Source organism: Macaca thibetana, chromosome 12 (genome assembly GCF_024542745.1).
Source record: "Macaca thibetana thibetana isolate TM-01 chromosome 12, ASM2454274v1, whole genome shotgun sequence".
Taxonomy (NCBI): domain Eukaryota; kingdom Metazoa; phylum Chordata; class Mammalia; order Primates; family Cercopithecidae; genus Macaca; species Macaca thibetana.
Window position 1 is genome coordinate 80490707 of NC_065589.1, and position 15010 is coordinate 80505716.

At 35.0% G+C, this 15010-nt stretch overlaps 1 protein-coding gene across 6 annotated transcripts in view; it reads left to right on the top strand.

Moving 5' to 3' along the window:
- The window catches only part of KCNH7 (potassium voltage-gated channel subfamily H member 7), a 475718-nt gene that overhangs the window by 334778 nt on the left and 125930 nt on the right, over positions 1-15010 (top strand). For all 6 annotated transcript variants that reach the window (XM_050752295.1, XM_050752293.1, XM_050752296.1 and 3 more), the window contains one exon: positions 6386-6600. In XM_050752295.1, coding sequence (XP_050608252.1) covers positions 6386-6600 — 215 coding nt within the window. The remainder of the gene's footprint in view (positions 1-6385; positions 6601-15010) is intronic.

Genomic DNA, 15010 nt, shown 5'->3' on the forward strand with positions numbered 1-15010 from the left:
TCACAATTTAAAGTATATGGTAGAATCATCAAAGTCAGAATTTTGCATTACAAATCTCTAAACTATTGTAGAAAGTTTTCACATATTAATACTTAAGAAGTTCTATTCCCCAAATTGGAGAAAGCATTTGCAAACGTAATGAAATTTAATGTAAATTTTCACTGCAAAGCCTTCATTACTTTTTTCAAGCTCTGGTTTTGAAAACTATTAACAATGTTTAAGTGTCTGCCTCTAAGATTTTTCACAAAGCCATTAACCTTGTTAATTAGGTACAGGACCATACATTAAGTGTGCATTTTAAGTTTGTTTGGCTTTGCTTCTATACCAGATCTAAATAAAAGACTAAAAACATGCAGGTTTCCACCCTGCTTTGTGTACAAAATTCATAATTATAATTAATTATTTCAATATTTAATTCAACCAAAAAAAATTTATTTATCAGAATTAAATAAATAATTTAGGAATGTGTTGGTAATGTCTTCAAGAGCATCTGATTTATTTATGTCAGGTGAGGTATTGGCTAAATACCTTGTACAGGTGGTACATTTATCTCCAGAGGATGCCATTCTTTAGCTTTCTCGGGAAGTCTGTGTTAGTGCCTGTTACACAAAGAGCTAACCTAAATCCTTCTTTCTGATATGAATTTTTTCCCCTTCATCTATCTCTACTAGACAGAGATACTAGCTGACTACTGCTAATCATGATGCAATATCACAGTAAAAAGACAGCAAATTGATAGTCTTTTTTCTAAAACTAATTTCCACTTAATCTTCGTTCTTAGGATCTATTTCATTTCCCTTTAATAAATTTTCTTAGCATTCTGACTCCTTAAGCTCACACTTCAAAGTTCTTTTTAAAAGTGTAAACCATTGTCAAAGAGTGGAAAAGTTATTTCAAATAAATTGCACATCCTGCTATATGTATATATGATAATTTAACAACTTCTCTAATATGTGAGAGGACCTAATCCTACATCCATCACTCATATACTAATTTTTACCTCAAACTTGGTGGCTTTTCTGTCTATTTTGCTTTACAAGTCATCAATAAAAATCTACCTCACTTTCTCTATTTCGTAAATAAGTCATAACACAATTTTGCCCCTTTAATGCTTCTGCCTCCTTGTTATCCCAAGTAACCCTGCTTCCCTCTGACATTGGCGTGTTCCATTGCCAATTTGTCTATGAATCTGTCCTATGACTCTGAAGTAAAACTACTTCACAGGTTTGTTACAGCTTTTACTTCCTCTCTAGCCTATATGGCTCACAAATGAAATAAATTAATCTAATACAACTTGTTTCTCATAGGATGCATTGGCCATTACCCAGTATCTTGTCATCTGATGAGGATTTGCAAATTGATTTTCAATGATAACAGTTTACTCCTGCAATAATATGTCATTCACTGGAACAGACAATATGAAGAAAAATAATTTGATGATTACTTCTTATGCATCTTTCGAAGTGCTAAACTGGTTGCCTTATACTTATTGACAGTGTTCTTTTACAAAGTTTAATTATTAAACACTGCATTTGCATCTTCTCTCATGTTAAGTCACTTCAGCAATTTGGGTTTTATTAAACTTTAGCTAATAAACTCAGTGCCCTAAGATATGTTGTACAAATACCTGATGATTTAAAAACAACCTTTTTCTGTCTGGTTTCCTTCTTTCCTATCATATTTTTCCCTCCAAAACGATTTTTTAAAGTAGTATTATTTTCTTTTAATCTATCAGATGCCCTTAGCTATGTTTCCAGCACCATCTAAAAGAAAAATATATTCTCCTTTAGCATCTCATATCTCATGATAATTTAAATAGCCTCATCATACAAATTTTAAATATCTTTAATCTAAAATTCTTCCCAGTTGTTGCTTTAGCCTCTAGCTTCTTGTCTAAATGTAGGTATTCCTTTGCAGCTGGAAATTGGCCTACTTTATGTTTAATCAGACACTTGAAATATATTAAAGCACTCTCCAGCTGTTGGTTTAGTCTACTTGGTCACCTGTTTTCCACCTTCTCTTAATATATTGAAAAATGTAACCTGGTCATCCATCTTGCAAATGCTTCTCTGAAGAACATCAAGTACTCCTCTATGCTTTTGAGTTTTACATGACTTTCTATTGAATCTCTTATTTCCCCCTATTTCTGCCCATTCATTTCCTTTAAATTTATTTACTTTGTTTTTCAGGTTATTCTCCTTTCTTTCATTAGAATCCTAAATCCCATCTGTTCATGATCACTCTCAGTGAGGCTGCCTTTCACCTTTAAATCCTCAACCAAGGCCTCTCTGAATATAGACGTAGGAGGTAGGAAACCCTGTATTTTGGTCCTTTATTCTTATTCTTTTCTGGCCTCATATTCTGTCCGCTTAGGTTTACAATTGGTGAAATAAGGATATTGTTAATACCTACCTTAGTTAAAATGTTGAAATCTTTTTCATTTGCATTTTGATGGGCTTAGAGCAACCTAAGTCAACATTGATCATCTTGAAGACTCTAGAAGTCTTCTGCATTTAAACATCTGCTTTAAAATCACTAGAAAGAAGCATAATTATCTTTTTTATACAGCATGAAATAAATTTTAAATGCCTTATCTAAGTAGCTTTCACAAGTTATTTTAAGTAATATTTTAAGTTTTACTGAATTAATTAAAATATAGATTAAAAGAAAATGTAGATTAACTCTTTAAGACTAAGAGAAAAAAAAAAACAAACCTGGAAGAGAGTAAGAGTTTAGAGGGTTTTTCCACCTGCAAATAAGAGAAGCTAAAATAGTGAATGCAATGAAGTTGCAAATTCTGAGGCTAAATTTGAGTATGACATTTTATCAACCAGTTTCTCAATCATATCAGATCCTATGTCTCCTTGTCTCAATAAATACTTCGTTATACTCATTTTGCTATCCTGAAATTGAACTCGGAGATAATTTAACCTATTTCTAAAATATCAATGTGATTCCCTAACTGGAATACACAGGAGAAATAAAAGAAAAGCACTTTACAATAAAATATTTATTTCAAAATGTCAGTGTTCAAATATAACTGCACTAGGAAACATAATGCAATAATTAGACACATGAAGAAAATTTGGTTTTAAAAGCATTAAGTACATGAGAAAATATTCCATACAGGTACCAGATAAAATGGTCAGCAGGAGTATGGATGGGTAGCATAATCAAAACCACCATTGGAGTCAAGAATTATATCAGACTTATTTATACATGAATTTTTAAAATGGGAAGTAACTAAAATTTAATTATGATTGATATATCAATACAAGCTGAAGGGAAAATAAGGAAGTATGGTAGTCTCAGAAAGGATCTAGCTCTTGCTTTTAATGGTAGTGTCAAAATGATACTTTCCGTGATATAATGCAATAGTAGTGAATTACACAGAAGAAAGAAATCCCACTAGATGTCAGGACATACATTCATCCTCTAATACATAAAAAAAGACCCTGCAAACACGCTTTGTTATGTAAGGAGAAACCGAAGATGGAATGGAAAATGAAATGGCAATTGAGACATTATAGAGAAGTTGTGGTAGATCTGCAGGGAGTTTTGAGAATGAGACTGAAAACCAATAGGCAACCCAAAGACAAATAAATAATTACAAGTGATTCATTTTTAAGACATAGGTTCCTTTTCATAGTATCATATCATTTTAAATATATAGGAGGATATTTATATAAAATATTTTTGAAGGAACTTTTATTAGTGTGATTTTGGTAATTCTCTGAAAATTTAACAATATTTGGTTGCAACACTGATAAAGAACCCTCAAGTCTCTTATCTTACATATTTGCAAATGACAGATCCAAACACAGATTGTAATCTAAACTCTAAAATTTTCTATTGGCCACTCAAGTGCCACAAGGAGTGTAGCTCTAAGTGGCGTAATTATCCAAAATGGTGAGCGATTTCTGACAAAGTTCTGAATAAAACAATATATATTCTTACCTCTACATGGAAATTGTAGCTCTGGAAATTTCAATTTATATTAAAATCATGTAAAAAGCACATTGCAGTGTTTATATGTGAAACAGTTAGTTTTAAGGCTCAATTCATGAATAAACAGGCTTTTCACCTGCATGAATGCCCTTGAGGCAGGTAAGGTAATTCTTTAAGGCAAGGAGAATTGTGACATTGAAATTCTTTCATAATTGTGACGACAAAAAATGCTGCCACAAATCTCCCCTAGAGTGAAATACTACCATAGTTGAAATCACCTGCTTATATAAGTGTAGCCAGTTCAGTGGAGTTTATTGGAACTGGTCACAAGGGCAATTAAAGTAGATCAACAGTGTCTTTCTCTCTATTAACATTGTAGAATCTGTGATGACATCGATGATCCGTGAATTTAGCCAAATTTTAAACAACTCTGTGGACAGTTTGCTACAAAAATGCAGCATAGAGAAGGATGACACAAAAAGAGAGTGGAAAGATGAGCTTACGGGTTTTGAATACAATTTAACTATATATTTGAGTTCTGTTATCTGTAATCTCTTAATAGTATCCTTGTTAGTTAAATAAACTAAGGAGTGAAAATATGACATTAGAGTTGGGGAAAAGACAGTATCTAAGAAACCTGAAATCCTGGCATAATTTACAAATTGTAAATATTAAGATATAAAACCTAGAACTCAGCTACAGAATGCTACAGAAAGGAAAACACTATCCTGGTATGCATTACAATAAAATAGTGATGTAGGCTGGAGACTTCCAAAAAGACCTGAAGAATGGAGTTTCTGTCAGAGAACTATCTGAAGGCTAGATGAATTTGTTGCCACTATTTACTCTTATTTCTATCTTTGTATAAATAGAAAAGAGAGTTAGGTTCTATATGCAAATGAGAACATACGAGGCAATAAATTCCTGGAGAGCTCATGACATTTTTCTTCTAGATGGACTTGGTCATTGTCACAGATAAGAATCAGGGAGTCAACACAAATGCAACTCAAGAAACACAGTATTTGTTAAATACATGAAAATTTATTAAGATTACTTCACACTTTTATAATAAACAAGTCTAAACTTTTATGAACAAGTATAGCGTGATTTCCTCCATAGTGACTATGAACAAAATGATGAGCATTGATTTCTTAGTATTATATCTGACCCGAGTTGGTTGATTGTTGTCCCAAATGCAAAATCTTTAACTCTAATTCTAAAGTGTTTATACCTTGCTTGATGCTTAAAGTACATTTTGATCCCAAAAATGGGTTCACTTCATTTTGAACAGATAAAGAAATAACAGAAGGCAACTATGCTGCCTAACAAGTTTATTGATGCAATTTGTATGTTTTAACCACTTTCCGAGGCACAAAAATAGGGAGTTCACGATTTTTATAAAATTCTGTTGTTAATTTTTAAGACCTAAATAACAGTGTATGTAATATTGCTCATTACACAAGATACTTCTCAGAGAATTTCCTGATTCTCCATAAGCAACAGATAACAGATTCATCCCGAAGGAAGATATAGCTGGTCAATCTACTCCCTCAACAAGGAAACCAGGAGTCTTGCCACCTTGCCAAGTTATCTTTGTAGGAAAGATTGCGAGAAGTGACTAGGTACTATCAACCCCAGACATGCCCTATTACCTAGCTGTGGCACTTCTATTGTAAGTTATGTTTGCCAGAGCATTCTGCTTGTGTGGTTTTTATAGCACCTTTTTTTTTTTTTTTTCTCAGAAAGTGGTCAAGACTTAAACATAAGTGAAAGGAAAAAAAGGATCTAAAAATCCCACATATGATCCTGGAGTTTTCATTAGAGTACACACATTCACACAAAAATGGCCCTTCACCCTCTGAAGCTTTATCTGTAATTCCTTCATCTGGGTTTAACTATTTTAGAAGTTCTATGGAGCATCTCATATAGGTAGTGGAAACATATGAAGAGCCTAGATGGCTTGTCACTCCTCAGTGACACAGAGGGGAGTAACACAAATTGGAGCAGGGCAAACAATCCATTTGGAAATTTCATGGCCAATATGACTTTAACCATAGGTAAGTCCTTCTTAAATAATCCTCAAATTACAAAATGAAATTTATAAGAAATTTTAAAGGTAGAATTTGACCAATAACAGAGAGTGTAGTTTTTTCTTTTATTGTAGCTTTTAATGAAAGAAACTAATTAACAGCTAAATCTGCCATTTGCTCTCTGAGTGCACACCTAGAACCCAGTCTTATTCTCAGATACTCACATGCCATTCCATGTGGCCCAAGGTGACCCAATCCCTGTGTCAAGGTATAAGCTAGCTGCATTTAGTCACAGTCAAATCAGGATCATATTGGTCATGAATCATTAGCAAGGTATTCAGAACTGTCTCTTTCTTCTATATCTTCTTATATTACTCTTTCAAATACTTTCCTTTTTTATTTTTTAGGGCCTTTTAATCATATCAAGTCAAGCCTCCTGGGATCCACATCAGATTCAAACCTCAACAAATACAGCACCATTAACAAGATTCCACAGCTCACTCTGAATTTTTCAGAGGCCAAAACTGAGAAAAAGAATTCATCTCCTCCTTCTTCAGACAAAACCATTATTGCACCCAAGGTTAAAGATCGAACGCACAATGTGACAGAGAAAGTGACCCAGGTAGGACACAGTGTTCTTATCAATTTCAACTGTTTTAGAGGTTTGTTTCTGCACCTTAAAACATATTCTTTTTCTTATAAATGACTACCAGTAGAGGTAAGACATTTATCTGTACTCCTATTTATCTTGAGATGTTGGGCAACTCTCTAATATAACAGATTCATAAAGCTGTATATTAGGATTTTATATATTACAAGACTAAGCAAAAATGGGCTAACATGGCATGGTAGCTCCTACTTTCGTAGAGGTGGTTAACCTGCTATTCATCATGTTTGGACACTTATTGTTTGGCTGCCAACTCTCACATTATTAAAACGTGGTTTTTTAATATAATGGATGTGTCTATTGAAGCTTTAGGGGACTAATTAGGATTTGCTGTGAACTATGGTATCCTTTTTGCACTTTACTAAATAGAGTCGGATCTAGTTCAGTTAACTTGGGGAAAAGAGCTGTCTGAGACGATGAAAAGTCAGTGAAACAACACATTTTATTGGAACAATATCTTATTGTTTTCAAATAAATACTGCAGCTTGAACTAGGGTAAAAAGCTAGCAGGCGTACTGCTTCACAGAGTAGATAAAAATGATTTCTACTTATTATATCAACATACCAACTAAGCACTACCTAGCTTTTGCTTACAATGCACTTACATTGTTGAGAATTCATGACTCTAAAATTTGTCAAGCAAGCGGTTCTTTTACGAAAAATTTACTCAGTATATTTGCTTAGCAAATCTTTGCATAAACTCTCTATAATATAAAGCCAAGCTTGCCCCCATTCTCTATCCCAAGCATTGAAGTTTTTGAATTAATGAAGTTTTTCTGTGATTGTAATCACTACAAACCACACTATAGTACTGTTTCCAGATAACCTCTTATGTGTGAGCTGAAATAGCTATGAAAAGACCATGAGCAAGTTATAAATAGACCTGTGCAGTCTATATTTATTTGAGAGGTGAAATTATACTTGCCATTCTTGAGAGCATCTTTCCTATATATTTTAATATTTATGTAGTAATGAGGCTTTCTGTTCTAAGAATTTCACTTAACTTATATTTAGTAAAATGGGTAAATGAACAGTTTACTGTTATGCACATTGTATTGACATCATTTTGATAGCTTTGTATTTTCCTTTCAATTGTTTTTACTTTAAAAGTTTTATTATTTATAGATTCCTACCATTCTATGAATATATAGGAATCAAGAGACTTAAGAGGATGCGGAAGAAAAGTTGGAAATACTAGGGTCAGGTTCCTGCAAGTGCATAAGGAAATAAAATTCAAAGAAGCACAGCATGGCAGTAGGGACTGTGGCGAACTGTGGAGTGCAGGCCCCCTCTAAAGCAGACAGCTGATACGCAGCTCTGGCTAACTGTGGTTAGGCAGAAATGCTTGACCAACTAATGAATGCTTGCAAATCTTTCCATTTTAAAAGAGAAGCTGGAAATGCAGAATTTAAGATAACCTCTTTATTTCTTAAAGTTGACAAACTAAAAAATGCTTTGAACTCTTTTTTTAGGCTGAACAAAACACATCTTAAGGCCTGTGTGTAGCCATGTGTGATCTCAGCAAGTCTTTCATGTGCTTGGTCCACCACAGAGGCCATCCTATGCTGCCATGTTCAGCAGATCCACTGTGCCAGGACTACGTGATACACACAGAGATCTGAGAAGCACCTGCTCTGGGGGCTTTCTCAGATAGTGGCACAGGAAACATATATACAAATATCAATAATGAAATGCAGGGTAATAAAGAATATTAGGGAGAAAGTTATTGTACTGTAAGGGAAGAATTTGCAGGGAAGAAAAAGAGATAGGATTAAACACTTAAGCCAGATCTAGAAGATCACATCAAACTGTGTAGTCAGTAAGTTTTAAGAGCATAAATCAGAGTCAAACTGGATTGTGTTTTATTTTAGCCATTTATTGTAGGCCATGAATGCAAGTGGCATTTATTGTGTGTCATTAAGGCAAATTTCAGGACTGGTAAAACTTACTTCTCAGAGTTGATATAAGAATTAAATAGAAATGTGGAAAGTGTCCATCCTAGTACTAAGTACATAAAAGCAATGTCAGGCCATTAGTATGTTTATTAATTTTCTTCTATGATCCCCCAACTCTCCTCACCATCTCTGCAGGATCTCTTTATCCCTACATCACGAGGGCCTAGTAGAACATCTGGCAGAATGCAATTCATCAAATGTTTGCTGAATAAATGAGTGCATAAATGAATGGAAGAGTTAGCCAAGAGAAGGGATAAGAATTCCAGGTAGAAAAAAAAACACAAGAACAAAGTTATGAAGGCATTAATGTCCATATGACTTTTTAGAACAAGTGGTTTTCTGAGCTGGTGAGAGGCTAGTCTGGACAATTTACCTTCAAAATAACACTTTTCTACCTTTTCACCTAAGTGCCATGGGGGTTTGAGTAAAATGCAACAGTTTCCATCAGAAGCTTTGCATTTTTTTGGTCTCACACTTTATCTTTAAAAGCCCTGTGACTTTCACATTTAACTTTGTAATATAACAATATTTGTTTTAACATTTTAAAATGTTTTAAAATATTGCTATAGACCCAATGTTTGTGTCCCCACCAAAATTTCTATGTTGAAACATAATCACCAGCATGATGGCATTTGGAGGTGGGACCTATGAGAAAAGGTCATGAGTGTGGAGCTCTCATAAATGGGATTAGTGTCCTTATAAAAGAGGCCCCAGAGAGCTCTTTGGCCCCCTTCTGCAATGTGAGGTTACAGCGAAAAGATGGAGATTATTTATGAAAAAGGAAGCAGGCCTTCACCGGGAACTAAATGGGCTGGCAACTTGATCTTGGACTTCACAGCCTCCATAACTGTGGACAAAACATTTCTCTTGTTTGTGAGCTACCCAGTTGATGAGCATTTTATTTTAGCAGCCCAAATGGACTAAGATGACTACTTACCACTGAGTGAATCTGAGGCCCACAGAAAGGCCCCAGAGTTTTCCTAAAGCTTCTTATGCTTCCTACAAATTGTGGAGTGCCCCCCATCCCAGTCTCCAAAGTACCCCAATTGGAGAGGCAAACTGCTGGAAGATCAGAATTTGATCATATTTTATAAAAGTTCTTTATTTTTTACAGTGTAAAAAATACAATGAATGGAAGGAAATTCTGGAGTCAGGTAAAATACTTAAGTTGCTATGGTCCTTGCTAGAAATAAGGGATTGAATAAAAGCTGAGACTAGAAACTGGGAAAAAAGGCATCAGTAAGAATACTTTATCTTCTTTGTAGGGGACCCCTTTAGCTCTTAGTGACAAACCTTCCAATTGTCCACGTGTCAAACCAAACAATGTAGAGATCAAATATCAAGAAATTCCTCCTGCAGGCATAGCCTCTGGGAATTTTATTCAAGCACTTGAAAGCAGAGCTCCTCAATAACTCATTTATAGGATTATATACTTCATTTTGTGTTTGTGAACTTTCCTAATTGAAGCTATCTTTGAAATTTCCATATTCACTACTTTTAGCATCAGTTGTCCTCTCCTCACCAAAAACAACTTGGTAATAACCAAAAGACTTTACTTGTCTTTTTGTTTTCTTTTAGGCCTGCATGGAAATTCTCTTTGTCAGGAAATTTTCAACATGTTTGCTCTAGGCAGCCAGCAGTATGTTCTTAATCAAATGTTCTTTCTTATTTTATTCACATAATAGATTGGTATGGAATTTCTTTCTTCATAAGAAGTCAAGATTTTGCTTATAGATTATTCAACAATAAATTTTAAACACTCTACAGTGCACAAACAATAGAGCAGTCATCAAGAGAAAAAGGCATAGATGAAAAGAATAATCGTTGCTCCTGTTGTTCTGTCTCACCACTTGGATCTTATCTCTATTACATGTTAAATTAGAATTAGGCAATTAGTTTTTTGCCTCCTCAGCTACAGTACCTTCTTCACCATAGGGACTATGTGGTCATTCATTCATTCACTCCTTGGTCATTCATGTATTTGTTTATTCATTCAAAAGCATTTATTGATATGTATTATATATAACATATAATATATATTATATATTAGGTATTACATATTATGTGTATATATAATATATATGTGTATATATAATATACATGCTATGTATTATATGTGCTATATATAATACATATATAACATAGTATGTGTGTATATAATATACATATTATATATTATATGTGTTGTATATAACATATAATGTATGTCTATATATTATATATAATGTATAATGTATATCCATATATAATGTATAAACACACACAGTGCTAGGTGCTGGGGATTCAGAATTAAAAGGCAAACCTCTGCCTTTGAGTCTTGAAGGAGGCAGACAAGGACAGTTCATTGGCATTACAGTACGATGTAAAGTATTTTTCTGTGGGTAAACATAGTGTGTGCAGATGGTGTTGAGAGAGGAAACCTTACCTACATTGGGAGTTTGGGATAATGTTTGGGGAATATAAACTCTTAAGTGTGTTTTGAAGGTGAGAAGTTTCCAAAATAAGGAATAAAAATCTGGAGTGAAACACATGTGGGAATCTCTATGTACCAAAGAATGAATGCAGCATGAGGTGTTTGTATGACCAGTGCCTGATATAATTACATGACACATAGTAGCATTTTAAAAGATTCAAAAATGAACCACTGAGGGTATTGGGTGGAACTAAGCAAGAGTAAGTCTGCAGTCAAAAATCTCCAAAGAAAATGCCTTCCTTCTGAAATCTTTTGTTAGGCAAGGCTCCAGTTCTTGCTGTTATTTTGGATCCATAGACCTCTTTTGGCCTTATTGGTATTCTGGAATGCATCATGTCATATTTCATTATGCCATATTTCATCTGACCTTCTTTAGGTATTTGGAGAAAAGAGAAAATAATTCTCAGAAGATATGTGTTTTTCTTTTTCCTTCACTACAGTCCAGCCAGTAAAGGTTTATGTGCAGTAGTGTACATCTCAGGGAGGCAAGCCCTTGGCTGGCCATTTCTACCAAATTCCAATGGAGTGGTGGAGAGTAAACAATGAATTGTAAGAAAAGTTGGGTGGAGAACAAAGGTAAGGTCTCCTTTTACCAAGCAATTGCAATTCTCAATTGAAGATCAAATTATTGGCTATATTTGCCCCCTTTTAAATAAAAGTGAACCACACTTTTACACTCTTCTATGATTTTGTTATTCCTGAGGATAGTTTAGTTCAAATGTTGTGCCAGTTTTTAGGATGAAATGTATTATTTTGTTGCCATGTTCAGCTTTGACAAGTTTTGTATTAGACCACTCCCCCTGGAGAAGTATAAGTGTATCCCAATAGTTTAAGAAGATGGAACCATGGATTTCAAATCTTTACTGGCCACTGTATCAGTCAACACTGTGATAGAATGCAAGTAACAGAAATCCAACTCAAACCACTTTAAGCAAAAAATGAAAGGAAGAAGGGTAGTTTATTGGTCCATATTACTGAAAGGTACAGAGAAAGATCTGCTTTGGGGTCGGCTATATACATTTTTGTGTAACTGGTGACATTCTCTCCCTTGCTTCTGTGTTGACTGCACTCCCTACCTAATAGCAGAAAGTTCCTCAGACTCTCCTGTCTCACCTGATGCTCACAGTTAGTAATTTGGGGAGAAGGACCTTCTTTCTTCCAGTGTCCATATTATGCCCAGAGAAAGAAGACTCTTATTGACCATCTTGGACCCTGTGTTCATCCTTGTGAAGGAAAAAGTATAGCCCCTTGACTGACAGTCACACTAGAAAAATGCAGTGGGAGAAGCAAGCCTGTAAAGCAGGAGAATCAAACAGCAGTGGCCCATTGCAGAGATGAAAATAGGATTCAAATTAACAGCATTAACCACACACAGGTGCACACCCTCACCACCACCCCCACCACCACAGAGTCCACATTGGGCAGTGGGTAATAAAACCTAGTATAGATACTCAAGATATTATAAATTACTTGGAGAAACACTACATAACAGTATATAGCATTTACACATGCTAATTTAATAATGCTACAAGGCCATATTATGAAAGTAACGATCGTTTACATTTCTTTTAAACTTAGTATTGGTCGAACTATGACCAAATAGTTCTATAACTTGGCCTTTATTACTTAAGAGGAATGTCTGTTGAATTCAGTGGAAACCCATTTTGAGATAATCAGGAAATAAGATGTATGAAGGGACCTTAATAAGCCAGAAGGTATTGATCTGTGGAACAGAAGATGAGAAAAAATTTACTATTAGTCCACAAGTATAATTTTCCTGTAGCTTTACCAAGGAAAGTACTCAAGAAAATTATTTTGTGATTTAATCACAAAATAACTTAGGTCACAAGAAAGAAATTTCTGAATATTAAAAAGGCCATATAATCTTTAAGTCTATGTAGAACTTTAGAGCCATAATAGATTCCCAATATGCAGGATTCATGTAAGTATATTATTGGCATGAAAATAGAATTATGGTAACTTTAATGATTTCTGACATTGATTGAGCATTTAATATGTGCCAGGCTCAGTTGTAAATGGTTTAGTGGATTATCAATTTTAATCTATATGACAGCACTGTGAAATCATGCTATTATTATCATCTGCATTTCATAGAGGAGAAATTAAGCTTAGAGAGAGGAAGCAACTTGCTTGGGTCACATAGTAAATGATGGACGGAGTCTTCAAACCGAGGTAATCTGATTCCAGAAGTGAAGTTCTCATTCTCTAAAATATATCCTTTTTATGATTCTGTTCTGTTTCCCCATTTGTCCCCTAAATCTCCTCAGGAGTTACAGTGGCAGTTGGACATACTTGTAACATTTGACTGTGACACCAAATGTCCTAATCTGAATGGTTAGTTAACTCTTCAAAAAGCCTACAAAGCTATCATTGCCATGGAGGTTCATTTCCAGCAGTCTCTTGTTTAAATTTATGTACCATCTACTTTATGCTGGTTTCAAATTAGAATAGTGGGATGGGGGGTTTTGTTGGTCGTATGCTGCACAGTTACAGAAAAAGCAAAACCACCCTGATGTTACTGACTTAAAGAAGAGCTGAAGGATTATGGCCTTTTACTTATATTGAACTTTGTTCGTTATGAACAGGTTCATTATCTCTCATTGTGACTCAGTGTCTCTCAATTTATACTTATTTTTTGTCATAAATCCAAAACAAGTGTTTATGATTTAGTACTTCTTTAGGAATGCAGGCTGATTTGTAATGAAGAAATTTTAATGAAGAAATAACATTGACTTTATCTTATTAGCTAATGTTTAAAATTATTTATCATCTCAGGCTTAAGAGTACAAAGTTTCTCCCATCCAAGTACTAACCAGGACCAACCTTGTTGCATTTCTGAGATCAGATCAGATCACATGTATTCAGGGTGGTATGGCCATAGATATTAGTACAAAATATCTTAACATGTTCTGTAGTTTCCTTCAAATTGGATAAATTTAGTTCTAAATTTCTTCAATGATAGGATTTGAAAAGTCTTTCAGGTACAACAACAAACTAAAAGTGGTTTTATATATAGCACTACTTTTCAATAATAATTTCATGGTTTTAAAATTATACTTAAAAAGGCAAATTTTTTTTTTTTTTTTTCCCCCGAGACGGAGTCTCGCTCTGTCACCTAGGCTGGAGTGCAGTGGCCGTATCTCAGCTCGCTGCAAGCTTCGCCTCCCGGGTTTACGCCATTCTCCTGCCTCAGCCTCCCGAGTAGCTGGGACTACAGGCGCCTGCCACCTTGCCCAGCTAGTGTTTTTCTGTTTATTTACTTATTTATTTATTTATTTTTTAAAATTTTTTTTAGTAGAGACGGGATTTCACCGTGTTAGCCAGGATGGTCTCAATCTCCTGACCTCGTGATCCGTCCGTCTCGGCCTCCCAAAGTGCTGGGATTACAGGCTTGAGCCACCGCGCCCGGCCCCAAAAAGGCAAATTTTCAACAATTATTTGTATAAAGACTCATTGATTCTTCACTCTTGAAATTACTAAAAACAAAATTCACAATACTGATGCAGGATTTTTTGCTTCTTAGCTCAGCTAGGTCTGGGTTCTTGTCTCATGACCAGGAAGAAGTAGGCACACAGATACTCAAAGAATGAGTGGAGTAGAATTTTTTAAGCAAAAGGAGAGCTCTCAGCAAAGAGAGAGGGGTTCTGAAAGCGGGCTTCTGGTTTCCCCCCTTTTTAGTTGAATACAAAGGATTCTATATATTTAAGCTGACAGGGCTGCGTTCCATATTTGTATAAGGCGTGAATTCCAGATGGCTTCCCCCATCCCCACAGTGTGCATGCAGGCCCTTAGTCCACTGTAGGCATGCTTAAGCAAGCACACTGTGTAAGTTCTCTTATCTGCACAAAACATCCGGTGTAAGCACTTGTGGGGCTGGTCAGAGGTTCTCTGGGGACACTTCCCTGTCTGCCTAAAG